Source organism: Anastrepha obliqua, chromosome 3 (assembly GCF_027943255.1).
Source record: "Anastrepha obliqua isolate idAnaObli1 chromosome 3, idAnaObli1_1.0, whole genome shotgun sequence".
NCBI classification, from domain to species: domain Eukaryota; kingdom Metazoa; phylum Arthropoda; class Insecta; order Diptera; family Tephritidae; genus Anastrepha; species Anastrepha obliqua.
Genome location: NC_072894.1, coordinates 79,777,959 through 79,800,166, shown reverse-complemented (window position 1 = coordinate 79,800,166; position 22,208 = coordinate 79,777,959). Strand labels below are relative to the sequence as shown.

Genomic DNA, 22,208 nt, shown 5'->3' with positions numbered 1-22,208 from the left:
CAAGCTTCGACAAGAGCATTCGGTGCAATACTTTGTCAAACGCTTAAGAGAAGTCTGTATAAATTGTATCAACTTGAGATCTGTTCTGGAAGGCTGAAATGCGGTAATCATTGAAAATAGGCAAATTAGTGACAGTGGAGCGACTTGAAACGAAACCATGCTGGTTGGTAAATATTAGGCCTTTGACAGCAAAATATAACTTATCATTCACAGTTATCTCAAAAAGTTTTGAGACAGACGAGAGTTTCGAAATCGGCCTCTCATTGCTAACATCGTTTTTAATTCCACTCTTAAATATAGGCGTAACGAAAGTTAATTTCCAGTCGTCAACAGAGATACAGGAGGGCAACGATTTATTAAATATAATTGCAAGCGGCTCAGCGAGACACAAGCAGTTATTCAGCAAAATGACCGAGAGGCCATCCTAGCCAGTTTTCGATGTGAGCTTGAGCTTCATAATACCCTTGACGACATCAGGGACAATGTCCCAAAATTAAGAGGTGAAAAACTATTAGAGGGCAAACTAGATTCGAAGTCTAAGTCAGGTTCAAAATTAGAGTAAAAAAGTCGGCAAATAAATTGGCAGATTCCATGGCAGAATTTGCAAATTTACCATTATAAAAAACATTGTTTGGCACCATTGAGCAAGACTTTTTTGATTTGATGAATTGCCAAAAATCGAAGGCTCCGAAATAATATTGTTTTCGAAATTCAAGATGTAATTTCTATGTAAAAACTTGTTCAAACAATTAAATTCTTTTCAATGGCATTGAAATTTTGAGTAGTGCATTGGGTCTCCAAACCTTTTATACAGTTTGGAAAATTTGTTTTTTAGATTCTTTAGATGCCTAAGCCGTTTGGTATGCCAAGGTGTCTTATATACTTTCTTATGATAAATAGTAGTGTGATTCAAACACAGCTCAGAAACCTTAGTTTTAAAAAAATGAAAGCAATAATGTTACCTCATTGTCATGGAAGGAATTTTCGGCAAAATTTCGTTAAAAATTGAGAAGTCGCAAGAGTTGTAGTTGAATTTGTTGTTAGGCTCATCGGATATATCAGAAAATTCATAAAATTCCAACTCCAGAGAAAGAGGAACTTTATCGGTTAAAGATATGGGAGCAATGCCTTCCGGCAAAGTGTAGTTGATGTTATTCGAAATAAACACTAGATCTAGGATTCTATTAAGGCTATTATAAAAGCAATTAGTTCGTGATAAAGCAGTGCTTAAAAAAACTGGCAATGAATGTTAATCATAGATTTGGCAACCTAACAAAAAGACAAGAACAGAATTCAAATCAGTTGACTCAAACCGTTACCTAGGGGTTGTTCCGGGAATTTGTTGATTAAGGTGGTATATAATCGGCGGTGTATCTTTTCGGCATAAGATCCTCCCCTTTGATTACAGTGCTGTTTATAGCACACCAAAATAGTAGCAAAAAAGAGGAAATGTTTATTATTCCTCAGTACATAGTCTGCCCTATCACACAATCCATCGTAGCAAATCTCCGAATGTAAATGTCCGCTCCGAATCGGAGCAATTTCTTATCATGCAACCCATGTGAATTCGAAAAAGGTGTTGCCATACGCAAATTTTAAATTTTGACGTTTCGAAATCACATGTTTTGCAATAAATTAAAATTTCAATAAAGACAAGCGTATATAAATTTAATTAGACTGCAATATATATTGGAAAAACAGAGCTTTTGAGTGTTATGGATTCTTCGTTAATATTTTCTATAATGTTGGTGGAGGCGGAAGGTGAAAGAAGTAGATCGAATATGAAAATTCAACGAAAAACATTAAGGTACGCAAGCAATCCGCTCGATGTCGAGGACACAATGTAAGTATAGGAATAACTTCATAACTTCATAGGTTAACTTTATTTTATGAAACAGGTTTACTAAAAATTACCGCTTGAATAAGGCGGCGTTTTTGTACGTCTTAAGTGTCCTAGATGGAAATGCACGCTCAATGAGGTCGTGCTCCATCTCTTCGCTCCAGCGTTTGTCTTCCGTATTACGTTTTTTTGCGGAGGGTGGGTACCAGCATGGAGTGGGAAAGGATTTTGACATTCCCATGGCTCAATCCACATTTTGTGGCGTATTAAAAGACGTGTTACACACTCTTCAATGTCACCTATGTCCTCAGTGGGTGAATCTTGATTTAAGCAACGAAGAAAAAAGACAAGCAAAGATGGACTTTTATCAAAAATATGGATTTCCTGGTGCGATTTTATGTGTAGACGGAACACACATTAAAATTGTTGCGCCAGCTAAGGACAAATTCCTGTATTTTAATCGTAAAGGGTACTATAGCATCAATGCTATGATTGTAAGTCTTGAAAAAACTGATATTTCAAATATCTTTCTAATTTGTTATTTATTGCAGATATGCGATAATAAAATGAGAATTCGCTACGTGAATGCGCAATATCCTGGGAGCAACCACGATGCTCATATTTGGAACGTAAGCAGCGCGCGAAATTTTTTTGAAAATAAATACCTAAACGGCGAACGAAACACTTGGCTTTTGGGTATGTGCATACACATATAGACCGTTTGAATAATTTTTTGCTAAAATGATTTTATTTATTCCACAGGAGATGCTGGATATGCTCTAGAGCCATGGTTAATGACACCTTTTCGTTCACCTACAACAGGAAGCGCCGAAGGAAACTATAATAAAATACATGCAAAAGCCAGAAATACTATAGAAAGGACCATAGGTGTATTTAAGAACCGATTCAGATGCCTTCTGGGTGCTCGTGAGCTTTATTACGAACCCATGAAGGTTTGCCAAATAGTGAACGTTGCCGCAGCATTGCACAATATTTGTATCCATTATCGCGTGGTTGATGATTTTTCAGAAAATGTTGCAGAAAACCATTTTAATCAAACGTATGAACCTTCTCCTTCAACATATACTGATGCAGCTATTCGGATAAGGGAATCTATATCTTCAACATTAACACGACTATAGTATTCAATTAAAAAATAGCAAGACTTATATGTATTATGTATTATATGTATGACTGTTCTTTTTTGTTTTCCGCTAGCTTCCTTTTAATATAAGCCTTCCAGTCTAGCCATACCTAGTAAATACGATATATATACATATATACATACAAGTAAGGCACAGTAAACATTTGTAGTTTTCAATAAAAAATGTGAATTATTATTTTTTTTTTGACAACGCTTCGAGGCTCTTCTTCTCGACTTCTAACATTTGTTGTTTTATTTCATTTTTGGACGCATTCAAGCACTCCATGCTTCTATGGTGCCTACGCGTTTCTTCCAGGTCGGCGGCTTTCAGGTCGCACATTTTTTCCAGTGCCGAACACATTCTCTGCATAGTCGAAGCGAGATTGTCTAGCTTCATATCTTGCTGTTCAAAATGTTGAAGACTCTTTGCTTGGAAGTCCTTTTGAAGCGCTAGCTGCTCTTTTAGAAGATCTGCAGTACTTGTACCGACTCGCTTTTGGACAGTTGGTGCACGTCTCGTGAAAGAAGGGCTGCAGTTATCCGACAGCATGGATACGTCCGGATCGGGTCCACTATTCTCTGCCTCGACAGTAGCAGGTAGTCCCACACTTACTGTGCCTGGGATACCGTGTGTGCTGGTCTCTAAAGCAGTCAGTCTGATTACTTCTTCTTCCATCTCATTAAAGTGGTGCTGCTTATACCGGCCACCGCCCGTTGTTGTTTGCTCCCTCTTGTTTTCTGACAATTTTCGCTTTATATAAGCCTTCCAATCTAACCACACCTGAAATAAAAATATGTTGTGCAAACGGTTAATGTACTTATATACAGCCCTTTATTACCTTTTTCCAGCTTGATACATCTTTGGTTGGTGGGCCTATGCTGTTAAGCTGCTTCGCAACATTTTGCCAAAACTCGGCTACCTCTTCCTTCGAGCATTTGGAGAACCCCTGAGCAATTTCTGGCTTTTCCTTTATAAGCTCCAACAAACTGGCATACTGCTGACGTGTTGTTACAACTTTGTACCTGTAAAAATCAAATAAAAGTTCATATACTTAAAAAATTCCTTTTTGTTTATAGTTCAGTTAATATAGGACTTACATTTTACAGCTTTCGTATTTTTCTCCTTTTAAATTTTCTTTTTATTACTACTTCTAATTTTTGTCCGTTAGTCTAACGTTGTCGTAGAAAAATTGTACGAAACGGTAAGATTTGACGTTACGAGTGTATTCAGTGAATGCTACTCTACGAATTTCGAATGTGTGTTCGGAGCTATTCGAATTGTATGATTACAATTTCTTAGTTTCTACGAAAAACAGTCTACGACGGATTCTATGATAGGGCTGAGTACTTTAGTGGAGTGAAAAGTCAGAGCAAGAGGCAAATAAAAAAAAAATTAATGTATGCTGTTTGTGGAGCCAATACAGTATCGAATGCAACTGCAAATTGTGGTGCCAACTATTAAAACTACGTGTTATTTAAATTGTGTACGCACAGTGGTGAGGTTCAAGTAGTTGTATAAATCAGTCTCTATGTGTAGGGCTCTTCGTTTCGCCAAGCGTTAGCAAGTGACGAATATATGAAACTGGTATAAATAAACATAAAATAAAAACGCTGGAAAAGAGCTGTGAGAAAATACAATTTCATGTGAAAATACTGAGTTATACCATTTTTATGAGGCATAACCGTGCTTACCAGCGGCCCAAATCTAATCGACCATAAATACGACTGTTTAGAATATAGCGACCACATGGCCACCTGGCGGGCCCATTGCCTTCAAAAACATTGACGCATAATCATAGTCAAGTTGAGGCAGGCTCTAAATAAGTTAGAGCATAATTTATTTAGCAGTGCATTTCATCTTAGCCATAGTCAAGTTTGTGTTGCCTCTTTCGTTTTCAGACTGCTTCTAAGCCTAGCAAATGAAATTAGATTTGTGTTTACGAAGTGCACTCTATTGTACACTAACTCTTTCTTCTTCTTGATTGATGCGATACTCGTTTAAACGATTTTGGCCCAATTTAACAAAGCGCGCTAGTGGTTTCTTCCTCGTGCTAACCGAGTAAAGTCAAGTCCTTCGTTAATTGATCTTTCCAACGTAGACGAGGCTTTCCTCTTTCTCTGCTACCATCAGCTGGTACTGCGTGGAATACTTTCAAAGCGTTTGTATCCATTCGGCTGACATAATTTAGCCAGCGGAGCTGCTGGATCTTTATTCGCTGCACTATTTCTCTATCTCTAGCTCATGAGCTCATTGTTCCACTGCCTGAAATACTCGCCGTCGCCAAAATTAGAATTTCCAAAAATTTGCAGAATCTTCCTATCAAATACTCCAAAGGTCGTTCCATTATGTGTTTTTATCGTCCAAGCTGCTGCTCCGTACAATAGGCTGGAAATGATGTCAGCCTTGTAGGGTGTTAGTTTTGTTCGTCGAGAAAGGAGCTTTTCTTTGTCGGGACAGATTAGTCAGTACAGTACTCAGACTAAATTTAGTCCATTGTACTGCACTCGGGCTCCCGTTTTATTTTTCTTTAAATTTACTCGACCTCCGAAAAAATCTGAGTAGATCTTGGGGTGCCAAAGAGCCAAGGTGGTTGCTTTTTAACACATCAGTGCCAAAGACTTCAAGCCTGATTTGAGCAAAGGCCGGGCAGATGCACAGAAAGTGATCCGCCGTCTCATCTTCCTCTCCAAATGATGGGCAGAGTGCACTATCTGATATTCACACCTTTGCTTTGGCCATAGAAAGTGGCCCGTCATCCGTCCAACCAGCTGCCTACATTCCCTTTTGCTTAGTGACAGGCGGAATTGTGACGAACGATCGGACAAGACAGGTAACATCAGTCTTGTCCATCTGCAGCCTTTCACAGCCTTCCAAGCTCGCTTATGGGTTAGAGTAATCCGTTTGCTAACCGTGGCTTTAATGGCTGTAGAAGGGAGTGGCAAAACGGGCTCCGTGCCAAGGAAGATGGCCTCAGATCCCATTCTAGCTAAATAGTTAGAGATCTCGTTACCCACGATACCCACGTGTCCCGGGACCCATGTTAGCATCAGGATATTATGTTTGCCGAGTTTATTTACGGTACTAAACTAATCTTGCAGACACATATAGATCTGCCTCTCCATCTGTTTTCCACAACAAAGTTTATCGCTTTTTGAACAGCATACGCATCCGCTTGAAATACAGATGCATGCATTCCAAGAGCGAAGTGTAGTTTGGCCCGCTTGATTCCACGTAGTCACCAGAGCCGGAACCATGCTCGGTCCTGGAGCCATTCGTAAAAATGCGAGCATACTGTTTGCCGGGCTCATTTTCTGAGTTTGTCCACAGTTGAGCAACTGGCAGCACCACACTGTATTTCTTTTCAAGTAGGACTGTAAATGGCATGGAGTCACGGGACATGACGAGGAACGTTGGATTGAAGTCCATCTCTACCCTGTTAACCAATGCCGTACAGGGGCCGAACCAATTCATATTGTGTTTCAGCCTGCGTACGGCCTTCCAGGCCTTTCCTTTGATGAAAACATCAAGTGGTGGTAGACTAACCAGAGCATCTAATGCCGGACCTGAAGTAATCGGAAAATCTCCGGTGTAACAGATGGCCACAGTGCGTTGTAGACTCGATAAGATCCTTTTGACTCCCACGAGAGAGAGTTTACTCATCCAGACCACTGATGCTTAGATGATAATAGGTCTTTTCAGAAAGGACCTTACTATTCATATTTTGCATGAGAGCTGATGCACACACCGTACCAGCTCGTCACCGCCATGGTTGGGTAGCGGGATTACAGTGCCGTCTTCAACGATATGGAAGTTGGGATCTTCACATTTTCTATAACATCCAAAATTGCCATTATTTAGCAAGCTCCGGAAGTGTTCCCTGCATAACTTAAGTATGCTCTGGATATTAGTCTCCAGATCGCCGTGTTTTTTCTCACAGGAAAACTCCCGGTTTTGAAACTTTCTTCGGAATTGTCGGTAGGTTTTCCTGTTGGCCATCATCGCACTCACGTATTCCGATCTCTCGTTTCTTCTTCCTGATAATAAAGTCTCTCTTCCTTTCTCAACTCAGGAGTACGATTATACGGCCTTTTTTATACACAGTTTAGTTAAATTTCAATCCTAAACCAAATCGCACGGCCTTGTGTAAATCGGACCTTTATTACATATTTTTAAAGCTGTCGACTGCAGTGTCATCCAGCGCGCCTATTTTTTCCTTTTAGAAATTTAATATTATATCTGCATTAGGGCGGATCGATTTAAAAATCACTCATTGCTCTGTGAAAATCGTATTCTAGGGATCAAAATAAGAAACTTTGCCGAAGGAACCATACCTCTAAAATGAATTCTGATGTCCCCCAATTTGGGTCGAACGAAAAATCCCACTTTGACCCATTTAGAGTGCTCCAATCGAGTCCAAATGTATGACCGACCCCCACCAACTTTGGACGGCCGATCAACCCATGCCAGTGGCACACCCCCTGGAACTCCCCTGGGGTTTCCCCATACAATCATTTCAAAATATCACCATTTTTGGCCTTTAGATGAGAAAAGAAACTAAAAAGTTCGACCCAAATTGGGGGACATCAGAATTCGTTTTGGAGGTATGGTTCTTTCGGCAAAGTTTCTTATTTTGATCCCTAGATCCCTGATTTTCACTGAGCAATGGGCGATTTTTTTGCCTCCCCACAAATCGACCCGGCCTAATCTGCATGTATCGAAGTGAGCAAAATTGGACCCTAAATACGATTTTTATGAATATTTCGGCTCCAGCGTCACTTGGCGCGCTTAAATAAACTCCAATAAATCGAGATTTCATAGTTATCGAATGAACGGTTCGGGCGTATATACTTTTACATTACAAGCTAACTTTCACATTTATATAACCAGATTTTAAAAGCTCAATTTTTATAACTTTTTCCGGAACAAAATATGAGCTAATATAATGACGCAAATTCTCTTCTTTTTCTGCAAGTCATTTGCTCACATACTTGGAAGCCAGCTACGTATTGTGCAGTGCTATTTTTATTACAAAACTCTATGGATTTCTTTTTTTTTTGTAGTTGGTTTTGCATATTTCATATCCAGTTCTATAGAGAACAAAAGCTACCTAACAAGCTGTGATAACGACCACAAAACAAACTTGCAAATAGCAAGCTCGAGCAACGTTAACGACCCAGCAACACTCACAAATTTCATTCGCCATAACAACAAGACTTTGTATGTATTTAGCTGTGCATGTTCTCGTATGCAGCATCAATGACAGTAGCTGCGGTGATGGCAGTTTGCGGCAACAGCAACAGCTCGCTGCTGTCAATGTTGATTGTTGTACAATTTGTGTTGCAATCAATTCAATGCAGATAATTGATTTTTCCTCCTTCCTCGTACGCTGGCACTTTGACTGTGTGTATGTGTGTGTGCGTTCGTTTGTAAACGTTTTAACTCTAATTGCATTATCTTCGTTTTGCATACTGAGGTTTTGTTGACCATATCAATAGCACCATGAATGAATGTAGATATTTTGGTTTGTTTGCTGGATGCCATTGTTCACATAGGAATTATGCAATAACTCAGATTATCACTGTGTTTGCGATAAAGCCTCTAATGCATTTGTTTTCATTAGAAAAGTGTTCTCAAAATTGCAACAAAAAAAAAAAAAAAAAAAAACAGAATTGGTAGTGGCTGATGGCTTTCAATATTTTGGGAGTGTATTTTTAGCAATAAAAAACTATTACTGTATCTAAACGCGGAATAAGTGCAAGGCATCTTAGATTAATCATAAATTTTGTTTTTGAATAGCTTTTTTACTACATAAAACAATAATTTTTCAGCGATGGAAATCTTCGTTGTGTTCTTTACGCACTTTATTGCTGGTCGGCTTGTGTAATGCTGGTGTCCAGTTCGCAAGTGTCAAATATGATACCATTTGCACAAACTATCAATTTTCAGATAGGGTGATTACTATAAGTTTGCGCCACCTTGTATTATGTAGTATGTATAGAAGTTTACTTCCGCCCTTTTTCGATAGATGGCTGCAGTGGTAAGCGCAAGTCTAGATTAATCTAAAATATAAAACTGTAAACTTGACATCTGTGAATATAATCATTAAATCAAATAGATAAATTTGTGCTGCCTCGAAAATTCATTTTCGGTCAAAGTTGTGAGTTTGTGTGCCACATTTGTGAGTAATTTTGATTTTGTGCTTCAATTCGTATAATGAGGCTTATCGAACACTCGTGCGGTACTTACGAGACTGTAATTAGCAGAAGAAAGTATCGAAATGCTTCAATAGTGTTCCTTTGGATGTCGCAGATCATTATTTTGTGCTTCTTCTTCTTTATTGGCGCGATAATCGCTCATGCGATTTTGGCCGAGTTTAATAAAGCGCGCTAGTCGTTTCTTAGTCGTGCTAACCGGCGCCAGTTGGAACACCAAGTGAACCCAAGTCCTTCTCCACCTGATCGTTCCAACGCAGAGGAGGCCTTTCACTTCCTCTGCTACCACGAGCTGGTACCGCATGGAATACTTTCAGAGCTAAAGCGCTTGTATCTATTTAGACGCCATGACCCAGCCAACGCAGCTGCTGCATGTTTATTTGCTGCGTTATGCCTATGTCGCCGTAAAGCTCATACAGCTCATTGTTTCATCGCCTACGACAATCGCAGTCGACAGCGTGCAAAGGTCCAAGAATCTATTTTTCAAACACTCTAAGGAACGGCTCATCGGATGTTGTCATTGTCCAAGCTTCTGCGCCATACGTTCGGACGGGCATGATGAGAGCCTTGCAGAGTGTTAGTTTTCTTCGAGGCGAGTGTACCAACCTAAAAAAATAAGAATAGAAAGGAGAATGTGCGTAGCCCGCGAAATTTGAAAATGAATCTTTTTCTTAACAAACCTCGTATTATGAATCATAATATTAAAACCATCACCCGACAACGGTAATACTTTAACTACAGTCGAGCGCAGTAAGAAAAATGGAAAAGCGAAACACGGCAAACTTAGCCATTCGATATATAATAAAAACGCTCGACCTCCTGTCGTAAACACGTTTACTTAGAAAACATTGACTTAAACGTTGTACTCTGCAGACGTCACACCTTCTGACTATATTTTATTTCGATCATTGGCACACACTCCGCTCTGGCTGATCAGTATTTCGAGTGGAAGCATGAATCGGTTCATGTGCCACCTCAAAAGATAAGAAGTTTTTCTAATGCTGAGGTTGTGCGCTACTCGAAAGATGAGAAAAAGTAATAACAACCCCAAGTGGGACTTTGAGGGCAAAGTGTGAAATAACGTTTTTAAAATAACGCCTTAAATTTTGAATAGGAACGGGCAGAATCAAAATTAATTGAAATTTATTTAAGAAAATAGAAATTGATATTGTTTAAAAAAATACGCAAACGAAAACTTCACCCAGAAAAATTAAATAGAGTAATACAAAAAAAAAAGTTCGAAGGCGTAATGTAAAAAAAACAAAAGCATAAATATTTAGCTTCAAAACCTTTTTGCTGCATCGCAACTGCTCTTATAAAACTTAACATGAATAAACTCCCGCACTTACTTGGCACATTCAAACAGTTGATCCAATTCGGTAGTTTTATGCTTACTAAGTATGTTAAGTGTGCCTTTACGTCTGCCACGTGATCGATGAGGTTGAGGTTGGCACTTGATGAAGGCCAATCAAAAAACTGTTTTCTGCCCTTAATTGCGCCTTAAAACTTGCTTGCAATTTAGCTGGTATGCTTTAGTTCATTGTTGTGCTGAAATTTTCAGTACTCCAACATACTTCAACGCATTTTCATACAAGGTGGCGCAAAATCAAACATCAATTGTTTTTGAATCACTTTAACTAAATAACAAAAAATGATTTTGAATGGTGAAGATCTTGGATTGACGTACCACGCGAGACCTCCGAGTCATTTTCTGCCATGAAAAGGCTCTTCATAAAAAATATCTGCCTTTCGGTGTCGGTTTGAAACTGTAGGTCCTTCCATTTGTGGAACAACATCAAAACACACGCCACAATATAGGAGGAAGAGCTCAGCCAAAAACACAAGAAAAGGGTGTAGGCTCCAGTTGTATATATATAATTTGTATATTTATATATTTTATAAAAGATAAATAATTTAAAGAAATACTCAAAACTCTGCAATATGTCGCGCTGCTATAGTTGTGAGCTCGAGTGTACTTCCTACCGTCTAATCACGAACGATCTATCTTTGTTTCGTCGCGGAATAGAATATATTGCCGGTCATGGTGAAAAGAGTTTAGAAAGAGTGTCAAACATCATATCCTTAACCTGCTTTCAGCGTATTTTACGGTATCAGTTTACGACGAAACTGAACCGGGAGTTCGTGCATGACAGACACATCATAATGATAGAAAACTTTTTTTCTGTTAGCGGTCACTCCGCGGCAGGCAATGGTAAAAATCCGGATGCATTTTTGCCATGAAAAAGCTCCTCATAAGAAACCATTTGCTGTAAAACTGTAGGTTTCTCTCTTTGTGGAATAACATCTAAATTTTCAGTTATTTTTTATTTAGTAAAAAGGTTGTGCAAAAACAAAATTGAATAATTCATTTTGCGCCCTGTATTACTAAGGTTTTACTAGATGTTACTGTAAAATTGGCATGAACATGGCAACGTGGCATCAATGCACAGTTCAGTCCTCGAAAAATTTCCTTTCTGCCATAATATTCATTAATAATTAATACATTTCTTACATAAGATTCCTAAACCAGAATTTTTTTCAAATCTTGACTTTAATTGCATTCCTCTATAATGGATTTGACTATATATAATTTGACTATCAAATCTATTTACATGAATATTTGGATTAGAATCCAATTGCAGACATGCATTGATGGTGAGGAGCAAAAGGGTATTTGAAAACTTATTATCATTTTGTGACTTCTAATCATCACTGCCGAGGAAGAAAATACCAAGCAACTGGAAGAAAGAAAAAAGTAATTTTTTACAATTTTACAAGGGATGCTATTATTAGCAGAAATTGTTTTTACCCAGTTTCTGAATTATTTTTAATGTAAACCATTAATCTCCGATCTTAGTCTCGATATTTTTCATGTATAGGAATCTTGACGGCAAATATTGGTCCCGGAATTTCAAGATATTTTCAATGCAATCCCGGAATCTTGCGATTTTCAGTGTTTTAAACAGATGAACATCTCGCAGTTATTTGATATGCATTCCGGGATACTTTATGAATTGTTGCAAGTCGAACGGCAGGAAAGGCCTGGAATAGAATCTTATTAAAGCAAAGTTCTTAATATCTCGAAATGAAAGTTTTTCCACGGGATACCTACAATACAGATAAGAAGTAAGCATTTAAGCATTTGGGTGGCCGCCGTAGCCGAATAGGTTGATGCGTGACTACCATTTGGAAAACGTAGGTTCGACTCTCCTTGAAACACCAAAATGAAGAGAAAGTTTTTTCTTAAAGTGAGAAAGTTTTTTCATAAAAAATATCTGCCTTTCGGAGTGGGCTTGAAACTGTAGGTGTAAGCGCCAATTATGTATGTATGTATGTAGGCACTCACGGTCAAGTTGGTATCAAAATCCTGGACTCCCTGATGGCGCGCTCGAAAATAGTTGAAGAATGCCTGAAATCGCTTTCGGTCGCATACTTTGAAATTAAGCTCATATAGATAACTGGTCACAGAGACATCGAAGGAAACTGTTGTTGAGAGAATTGTTTACCAGTAATCTGCTTCTGAAAAGGTGGGCTCTAAGGCTAACAGTGCTTCAAATATCGATTATGCTGGGTGTCTAGAGGTGAGACTTAACACTATGGCGAGTTTTATTATAGGGCAGTTGTCTGAAAGAATGGGCGCTTTTTGTTTGAGAAAATTTGAAGACTATTAAAATCGGATATCAAAAATGGAATATTTAGCACAAATTTTGATGGGGATTGACCGCCTAGAAGCTACGATGTGAAATAATTGGGCGATTGTTTTTCGCACTCGATTAAGGATAAAAGTTACGCCAAAGTTGCAGAGATAATTTATGAGTTGGAACGTGAAATCAAAATCGTCACTCGAGAGTTCGTCTAGACGGCTGATAACACAATCAATGAACTTGGCGCGCGAAAGATCGATTGTGGTACGGGTTGTTTGACAAGGCGCTCCATGCTGCTAAGACGAAAGATTGTCCAAGTTCATGTCTTCAATTTTCGGTCACAAAAAATTATGTTCTGTAGGGCTCATCTTTAACCAAAATGGCGTTTCCAGCAGAATGTTCAAAAAACGAAACTGTCACTTTCTGAGGATTTATTGGCTTCTCTTTGATTATGTTCAATGCACGGTCCCCAAATGCAGCCGTTTTACTTGTGAACATAGCCGCCGATATAAAAATGCGCTTCGTCAGAAAAAATTACCCTACCAGGGGGTAAATATTGTTTGAGCGTAAAGGGACTCATTTCACGCTGACTTTCTGCCAAGATTGTTAGTGAGAAAGATCATACAGTCTGTGTCAGAAGAAAATAACTGGTTTTTTCTTGTAACTTCAAGATATATTTCGTTCTGCTTTCTGCTGCGTCATAGCGCCACTCAAGGGCTACGACGCCAGTGCTAACTCAGGTTAGTGTCGTTCGAAACTTTCCCGTAAACGCAACCAAACAACAATGAGTAAGAAGTACGCGAAGGAGATGAACATATCCTACCGTCACACATCATCAAAACCACTGCTCTCAGAAAAACATATTGAGAAACAATAAAACAAGAAAATGGCGTCACAGTATTAACTGTCCTTCCCAGTCACCAGACGCCAGCCCCGTTGGAAATCTATGGGAACTATGAAAACCCATCTTGCCGAAAGGCCAGTCCATTATTTAGAGCAACTCGTGCGTCAAGATCGCAAAATCTGGTCCTCTTTCTCGACGAGCTACGCAGAAAAGCTGGTTCAAAGCACGAAGAAGATGCCAGGCTATACTCGGCAACGACGAAGACTACACGGCTTATTGGTTAATTGCGACTCGTAGTTTTGTACATATAATACTTTACATAACATTAAACATTTTAAATATACTTCATGAATAATCGCGGTTTCTCCTGTCACCTCAGTAACATTCCCCAAACATTTGTAAAACATATTTACGCTGTTACAACTGATACAACAACAACAAGATGGCCAACATTCAGCTTTATGTTAGAGTTGATTGGGGCCAAGCCTCTGCTTAAAATTGCGTTGCTGTTATGTTGAATTATGACATGCCAGCAACTGGTTAGTACACTGATCATCAGGCCCACAGTTCAACCTATGAGCTATGACCTTTTTAATGCGTATTTAAGCACAATTAAGTCTTTACCAAACACCCATTAAAGCAATTTGGTTTAAATCGTTCTTGTGAGCGCCGCAATGGGTACGCCAGTGTCAACAACAAAACACACAAACGTTTTGTATGGCTACATCCTTTTGTACAGCGAGAGCAACAATGAGAATGTGAGTAACAAAAGACAAGAAATAACTACAAAAAATTTCACTCCTTGCTTTCATGCCCTGCCGTTGGTTTCGTTTTCGTTCTTAACCAACGCATATAATGGTGTTCGCTTTATTTTTCCTAACTTTTTTTGTTTTGTTTTTGGCCACTTCATGCCGCCGGCCAACACAACAATGCCCGATTACACGGATGTTTTGTGTGGCATGTGGCTTGTTGCAAGGTGAATACAGTCTGGCGGTAATACAGTAAATGCATGTATATATATTATATAATCCATACATATACATATGCATATAGACATTAATGCATATATAATATGTACATTAGGGCGGGCCAATTAGTATCGTATTATTTTGTTTTTCGACATCGTTCCTAGTATACTCGAGTTCTACAAACAATATTAAGCAAAAAGGTCCATGAGAGTATAGATCTAAAGACAATTTTGAGCCACCATAAATTTTAAAACATTCGACATTTGCGACACCGAACAATAATTAAATGACACTTAAAAAAATTTCTAATATTTTTCTGATACATTTTGTCGTTTTTATTATGTATTTTTTTGTTTTTGTTTTTTGAAGTGAAACATCTATTGGCTCACTTGTAAACCGAGTCGTTGGCGTGGCGGCGCTTGCCGTGTGTAGTAGTATGAGAAGTGCTAAGCCAATTTCAAAGAAACAACTCACAAATGATGTGGGTTAAAGTGTGTTAGTATGTGTGCCATGTTAGAGAGACAAATGTAGAGTTGCTAAAGAGCTGCAAGTTGGATGCTCGTGAGTGCTTAGTAAATGTTGGTGCGTTATGTGTTTTTGAATGTGTTCGGTAATTTGCTATGTAGATAATAGGAATTCGATTACAGAGAATTCATGGGAAACTGGAAAGCTGGCTAGAGTGGGCACCTTTGAGGCGCGCTCTCTGTGCGAAGAAATGACGAAGGTCAGAGTTTGAGTTGAAAAATATCAAAAGGTCACAGAAAGCAGAGCCACAGCAGAAAGAAGTTTCATTACTCAATTATTTAAACCAAGTGGAACTATTTTGCAATGCCAAATTTATTGCTTTATTAATTCGAAATGAAAAGTGCAAACTTATTTAATAGCAAATTCGAGATATGCCAGCTCGTAATGAGCAAAAGTTGAAATTGAATAAAAAGTTTAAGCCTATGGAGGAAGGCATATTTTAAAGACACATTTTGATTATCATACAAAGTGACACAAAATTAATCATGCTATCGGATTATTTATATTTTTTACAAATAGTGCAGTACGTCAATCATAATTGAAATTTGTGAGGTGTAGAGCTGCTGTATAAAAACAGACAAGCAATGGCGGGCGTAAAGGTCAAAAGTCATCACTCAATATAATTTCTTTATTTATTATTTTTTTAATTTTATTTAATAATTTTCAAATACAAAACTGGATGATTAATTTTGCGCCACCTGAAAATTCAAAAAAATTTCATCACTCAGAGTCATTTTATATTTAATTTTTTTTTAATTTTATTTAATAATTTTCAAATACAAAACTGGATGAATAATTTTGCGCCACCTGAAAATTCAAAAAATTTCATCACTCAGAGTCATTTTTTTATTTAATTTTTTTGTAATTTTATTTAATAATTTTCAAATACAAAACTGGATGATTAATTTTGTGCGACCTGAAAATTCAAAAAATTTCAGCACTCAAAGCACACTTCAAAAAGAATTTCAATTGCAAATCAACAACAATCCAAGAGAATCTACTACCAAATATGGAACAACAATAGATGCTGTATTTGTGAGAGTCACAGATGAAAATATTTAAATTGTGGCTTGATATTAATATCGAATTTTGATATCACATGTTAATAAATGTTTATTAAATAAAGTTACCATTTTCTGCAAGAAATTCGTAATACTTCATTTTTTTATTAGGCTATATTTAATTCCTGTAATAATATTATTTTTTATGCATATTACTTGTACACACACGATGTTTCACATCTGCCAGGCGTCCCATGACGGATCACATTTTTGTTTTTTATTTTGTTAAATAAAGTTCATTGTGTAAGAGGAACCTTATAAATCAAAGTCCCAAACTGTTCAAAATTCTCAAAAATTTAATTCCAAAAATTATCATCAACATTTTCAATATTTTAATCAGAGGCTGTAGACATCTTCTGAATCTATTCATTCAATTTTAGTATAATAAATTTTTGTTAACTTTTTTGCTTATGATGTTTAGAATTTTCTCCCATATAAAGCACATGAGGTCTTTCATAAGGCAGACAATTTTCATATGCAAAACACATTTGCTTTTGACATCGCTTCGTATTCGAGGAATCGCAAAATTGCGCTGCAAATGAAAATTATATGTAGTTTTTTAATATTGCAATGGAAAGTGTGGAAATTGTTTTATATGCAAATCGAACTGAAACTTACAAAACATTATTTTTATTTCTGTGTTTACCGGTCACTGGGCGATCGGCACTCACGCGGAAATGCTAGGGTTACCATTTGCCATTTACCCCATTGCAGGAGCTGTGAGGACCTTTCAGAGAAGGAGACTGTAGAGCACTTTCTATGTAAATGTCCGGGTTTGGCAGCTGGATGACTAAAGTTACTGGACGCTCCTTTCTTCGGTAGCCTGCGGCAGTGTCCTAAATCAACTCAAACTCCTCCATTATATCAACAGCTCTGGCTGGCTGTAGATATATGCCTGTTGGTGGTCTCATAACGGTATCAAAACGGCGCTTTAGAGCTACTTGAGGAGTGTCAGACTGACACTTCAACCATTTCACCTACCTACCTATTTCTGATCAGCATTATTTTTAACGCACGACTTATTTACAATTATTTTAGTTTCCGAACCTTTCTACTTTCAACTCGAGGTATATTTGCACTGCTTCCTACCTTCATACCCATAACTCTTTTTCGTATTAATTAAAGGTTTAGGGAGCTCGTTTTTATGGACTCTAACGGACATTTTTCTCAGAATTTCTTGTAGAATCTGAAACCGTTATGAACAATGCCGAGAAATATCGTCCCATATAAATTCAGCCGCCCTAATGCACATACTTACTACATATTTGTCTGCACAAACTGCCATTAAGGGCAGTTTTCATGTCCTTTTCAGCAACCGCCAATGCTAGTGGCATCGATGCTGAAAATGGTGATGATAATGGCGACAATTATTTCGCCAACTTTGACCATAGCCGTGCCCAAATTGCTTGTGAGAGTTGATAGCAGAATTTAATCACCCATCTACTGCTGATATCAGCAAAAGTTGTCGGCATCCTTGCACTTACTGCACATGTTGCCAATATCTAGGAATCATTTGGAGTATTCATCAACAGCAAACAGAAAAAATGGTTCAACACATACGTGCACGTATCACGCAAACACACACGCACATCTACTTGCATAGAGCAGCTTAATCTTTTACCCAGACTTTATCTAGTAATCAAGTGGAATGTCATCAACATCTCTTTCTGTGCTTATCATCAACTTTTCGCAGCTCAGCACATACTTGTATCAATGTTTTCTGGCGTTAGCACTGATAACATTTGATGATTTTGTGCTTTTTATTCTGGCTTACCCATCAATGTTCAGTTGTGTCGCTATCGAAAAATGTACACAATTATTTTCACAAATTGGAAATTATTCCCTGAGAGTCGAGAATTTCGAGCGGTCGACTGACCAATGCAAGGAATACTCGAACAAAAGCACAGCAAAAAAAAAAAAAAAAACAACAGCTGTAATATAACTAAGCCAGAGATCCATCGAACATTGTTTATTAAGGTTGAAGCCGCACCGAAATCGAACCGAAAGTTTTCAGGAGGCCAAGTAATAAACAAGCAATGATGTGTTAAGAATCCAGGACTGTTATTAAAAGAAAAGAAACACAAAAGTAAATAAGTTTCAAACAGGCAATTTCAACTTATGCTTGTAAAACTAACAAAAAAAAACCAAACCCGTTTTATTGCTTGTGTGAGTTTAATAATTATCTAATCCTCATAGTTGAATAATTTTTGCTTATCGGCATTTTTCAGTTTTCGGTATAGAGCTGACCTGCAGCACTGAAGCTACACGTAATAGAGGAACAGATAGATGGAAAAGTTTTTCTGACAGAAAATGTGGATCAGTAGTCAAGAATTTAACAATTTCTTGGCCGCAGATATGTATTAAAATAAATGTCCAAAACGTTATAAAATTAAAATAAAAAAATGCTTTTTTTCCAATAAAATTACTGATAATCCTATCGCTATCAATTACATCTCAAATGTTGTTTTATAATTTTTTCGAAGGCATAAAAATTAAGAAATGTTGGGCTCTTTTTCTTTGCCGAAGGTGAACAGAACTTCTGTGGCCGCACCTGGCCGAAGCTAAAGTTCGGTCAATCTCTAATTACAATCAGGTCACGTCAAGAAGGCAACAGCAGTGGAGCAGCTGATTTGACCTTTTTCTTAATTGTTTGTGTTCTCTAAGCTGTCGAATTGGAATGTAATTGAAGCTACAACAAAATGCACTCCATTGCACAGCTAGAGTTTTCACGACTCTAGCCGGAATTAATTTGAAAAACTACAAATGATGAGATTTTGATCTTGAGTCCTTTGGCCAACGGATAATCAAGGTTTTAAATGTTAATAAAATCGGTTGAATACATCGTGCATTATAGAGCCATTATTCGAGGGCACAAGGCTTTTCCAGATTTAATTTTTTACTTTTGCGTATCTCTATCAAATTTAAAGCTTATTTGTTTTAGCCATCCAAAAAACAACCCGTATTCGTTTCAGCTCAAAAGAAAAAAAAAACCAAAAAACAATAAAGGTTTCATTAACAGAAGCAAACACTAGACAGTAATGCTGTAATGTTTTTGTTTTTTTTTCTTGAAAATTAAAGTTAGTTTTATAAATTTTGTGAATAAGGTAATGCTTATAGGCGTACAATTGCTTAATTCTGAGCCAGACATTTCTGGTTCTGTAAAAACTCCCAAAAAGTTTCTATTAGCAAACCTTACATATTGCAGATTGTATTACTTCTTGATTCATTACATTTTAAAGGGTCTGATGATGATTCTAAAGGGTTTTCCAATAACAGGTGTTATTTTGAATAGCCCGCTATTTCGGTAGATGCCACTTTTGAAGCTGTAATTTTTTAATATTTGACAAGTAGAAATTACGCCATTAATAAAAATTGAACCAACTACGCTTAAGTAACGCATTGGAATTATTAAAATTCACTATAAAAATGGTGAAAATTTGGCAGAGACGGAACGTAAAATTCGAACATTTTTGGGTCATCATGAAACACCTTGTCGGACCGCAATACAGAAATTGGTGAAAAAATCGAGCTGTTGGGGCAAGTTAGTGATGTGCAGAACGAAACGCGTGCACGTCGCTCCAGACCAGCCGAAATTATTGCTGTTGTAGCCGAAAGTGTTGAAGAAAACCCAGGTTTGTCCATTCTTCGTCGTTCTTTGGAATTAGGCATTCCACAAACGTCGTAACACCGTATTTTGCATAATGATGTGGGTCTTAGGGCTTATAAAGTCCAGTTAACACAAGAACTCAAGCCGGCTGGTCGTCAACAACGTCGTGTCTTTGGTGATTGGGTCGTTGAAATGGATGAAAATGATCCGGGATTCCGTCGAAAAATCATCTTGAGCGATGATGTTGGACCTGGGGTTCAGAAAATCCAAATGTTAATGTTGAAAAGCCTCTCTATCCTCAACGTATGAATGTTTGGTGCGGTTTATGGTGCGGCGGAGTCATTGGATCTTACTTTTTCAAAAATGAAGCTGGAGCAACAGTTACGGTGAATGGATAGCGCTATCGAGAGAGGATTAACGATTTTGGAATTGGATTGTATTGATCTGAACAACGTTTATTTTGAAAAAGAACAACGTTTGTTTTCAACGAAACCCTTGATCTTTTATCAGAATAACACCTCTTTTTGGAAAACTCTTTATTATGTTCTTCAGGTCCTGTTTGGACTTCTGTTTTTGTTCGTTTTTTATTTTCACTAGTTTTTTTCATAAAAATTTAATTTCTATAAAAATATACATTTTACAACAAATAGTATACAAATAAAGGTTTCGAACTTTGTAAAAGCTTACAAAAAGGTGACAAACTCTGATCGAACTTTTGAATTAGAATTAAAAAATAAAAACTGGGTACACAGATTTATAGCCCATACAATTTTATTACGATAGGCCTCTTCGATTCGCCAAGCGTTAGCAAGTGGCGAATAGGCGAGGCGGCTGTTATAAGTAAGCATACAGGCATGTTGGTACCACGGGAATAGAACTGCTGAAAATTAAATTTTTTCTGCAAGCACTTAATGAGTATTAGTAACACCGCGTTCATACAGGGAAACATTTGCTGCTTCAACTTTGTGCTTGTGATGCTTGTGATCTGTTAACACCTGTCGTGCTCTCGCTCTTCTCAATGTTGTTGTTGAGTGTTAACTAAAAACTAACAATTGCAAAGTGTGTGAACACGACGGGCCCCTCAAAAGGGAATCCGGAAAGTTGGAGTAGCAAAAGTCGCGCTGTTTGAACGCGGTCCAATAAAACTCTTGCGAAAGGGAGTAGGCAGCATTGAAAATAGTGAGTTATGCCAGCGTTATGAGGTATAACCATACTTGCGAGCAGCGAATCTTGCTTGATAATTTTGTTGTTGCTTTACATGCAAACGTTTCGGTGGCAGACCATGGACGTTTCAACAGGACTCGGCACCGTCCCACAAAGCTCTAGTGAACCAAGAATTTTTAAGAAACAACTTTCCAAACTCAAATTCACCAGACGCGAATCTGATGAATTATTCCCTTTGGTCCATTTTGGAGAGGAAGATTCGAACTAAAAGATTTCCCAGTCATTGTCCGCGATTTTTATTTTGAATTGAATAAAAGAAATTTTCCAAACTAGATTTTTGGGCTTTTTAATTGGTTGCACTTCGAGTGCGTTACGCTGTATACTTTAACTATTCCCTTAAATGACGACTCTGTCAAAGGAGTCACTAAAATCCAAAGTAAAATCAGTAGTAGATCCAAAAGTAACTTGAACAAATTCAAATAACACAACCAAAGAAATATCTACAATTTCAAAAGGAATAAATTTCACAAGGGAATTTACAGTCGTTAATCTACATGTCGCTGCGAAAAAGAAAATTCTGTTCGTCGGGTTCATAGGGTCCCCCCTATGTTTCTCAGTGTTTGCATAGATAAGACGATATTCCAAATCTTTCCTACAGTGTAACTTGAAAAAAAAAACCGTAAGTTAGGCCGGAGTTCATATCAGTTAATCTCGTGATGCAGGTTTTGTTTGCATGCCGAAAATCCCGAAATCGCGTGATTATGTTAAACATATCTGGCAATATCGGGATCACCAACGGACGCCAATATTGTCATCGCAAGATATGTGTACAACACAAATATCGGGATTCTGAGATATGGCGGTATCTCGTGTTCAACAAGAAGCGTTAACAGTAAAAACCCTGGTAGTAGAATTTGTTAAATTACTCTTTCTAATTTTTCTTCTAATAAACCGCAACGAAAAATGTCACTTACACAATACATACAAATTTGTTTTGCGCTTCGACCTTGGTTTTTTATCCCCATAACAGAATATTTATTCACTGACTTACCGTACTCTTTTCCAATTAACAAGTTTTTCTTGCTGCTTCAGCAAAGTTTTCCGTTGAACATTGCGCCACAAATTCTATCAAAGCTGCGTCTGAATTTAATTAGATCTTAAACCAACATTCTAAGGGCTCTGTTACCCGTACGCTATC

At 37.7% G+C, this 22,208-nt stretch overlaps 2 protein-coding genes across 2 annotated transcripts; one reads left to right on the top strand and one right to left on the bottom strand.

Moving 5' to 3' along the window:
* The first annotated feature begins 1,742 nt into the window (after positions 1 to 1,742).
* LOC129242088 (putative nuclease HARBI1) lies at positions 1,743 to 2,858 on the top strand. The gene is made up of 5 exons (XM_054878648.1): positions 1,743 to 1,843; positions 1,899 to 2,334; positions 2,392 to 2,536; positions 2,603 to 2,728; positions 2,794 to 2,858. Exons 1-5 carry the CDS (start codon positions 1,743 to 1,745, stop codon positions 2,856 to 2,858), a joined length of 873 nt encoding a protein of 290 aa, XP_054734623.1.
* Positions 2,859 to 3,177: 319 nt separating this feature from the next.
* LOC129242087 (uncharacterized) lies at positions 3,178 to 4,235 on the bottom strand. The gene is made up of 3 exons (XM_054878646.1): positions 4,083 to 4,235; positions 3,824 to 4,007; positions 3,178 to 3,765 (listed from the first exon to the last, which is right to left on the bottom strand). Coding segments are annotated over exons 1-3 (774 nt in total). The 5' UTR covers positions 4,085 to 4,235.
* Between the last annotated feature and the right edge of the window lie 17,973 nt (positions 4,236 to 22,208).

Excerpts from the sequence above, each read along its gene's own strand:
- LOC129242087 (XM_054878646.1), bottom strand. Across the intron at positions 3,766-3,823 it reads ATGTATCAAGCTGGAAAAAG|GTGTGGTTAGATTGGAAGGC; the intron begins GTAATAAAGGGC and ends TTTTTATTTCAG.
- LOC129242088 (XM_054878648.1), top strand. The coding sequence starts at position 1,743 with ATGTTGGTGGAGGCGGAAGGTGAAAGAAGTAGATCGAATATGAAAATT. Across the intron at positions 1,844-1,898 it reads CTCGATGTCGAGGACACAAT|GTTTACTAAAAATTACCGCT; the intron begins GTAAGTATAGGA and ends TTTATGAAACAG. Across the intron at positions 2,537-2,602 it reads ACGAAACACTTGGCTTTTGG|GAGATGCTGGATATGCTCTA; the intron begins GTATGTGCATAC and ends TTTATTCCACAG.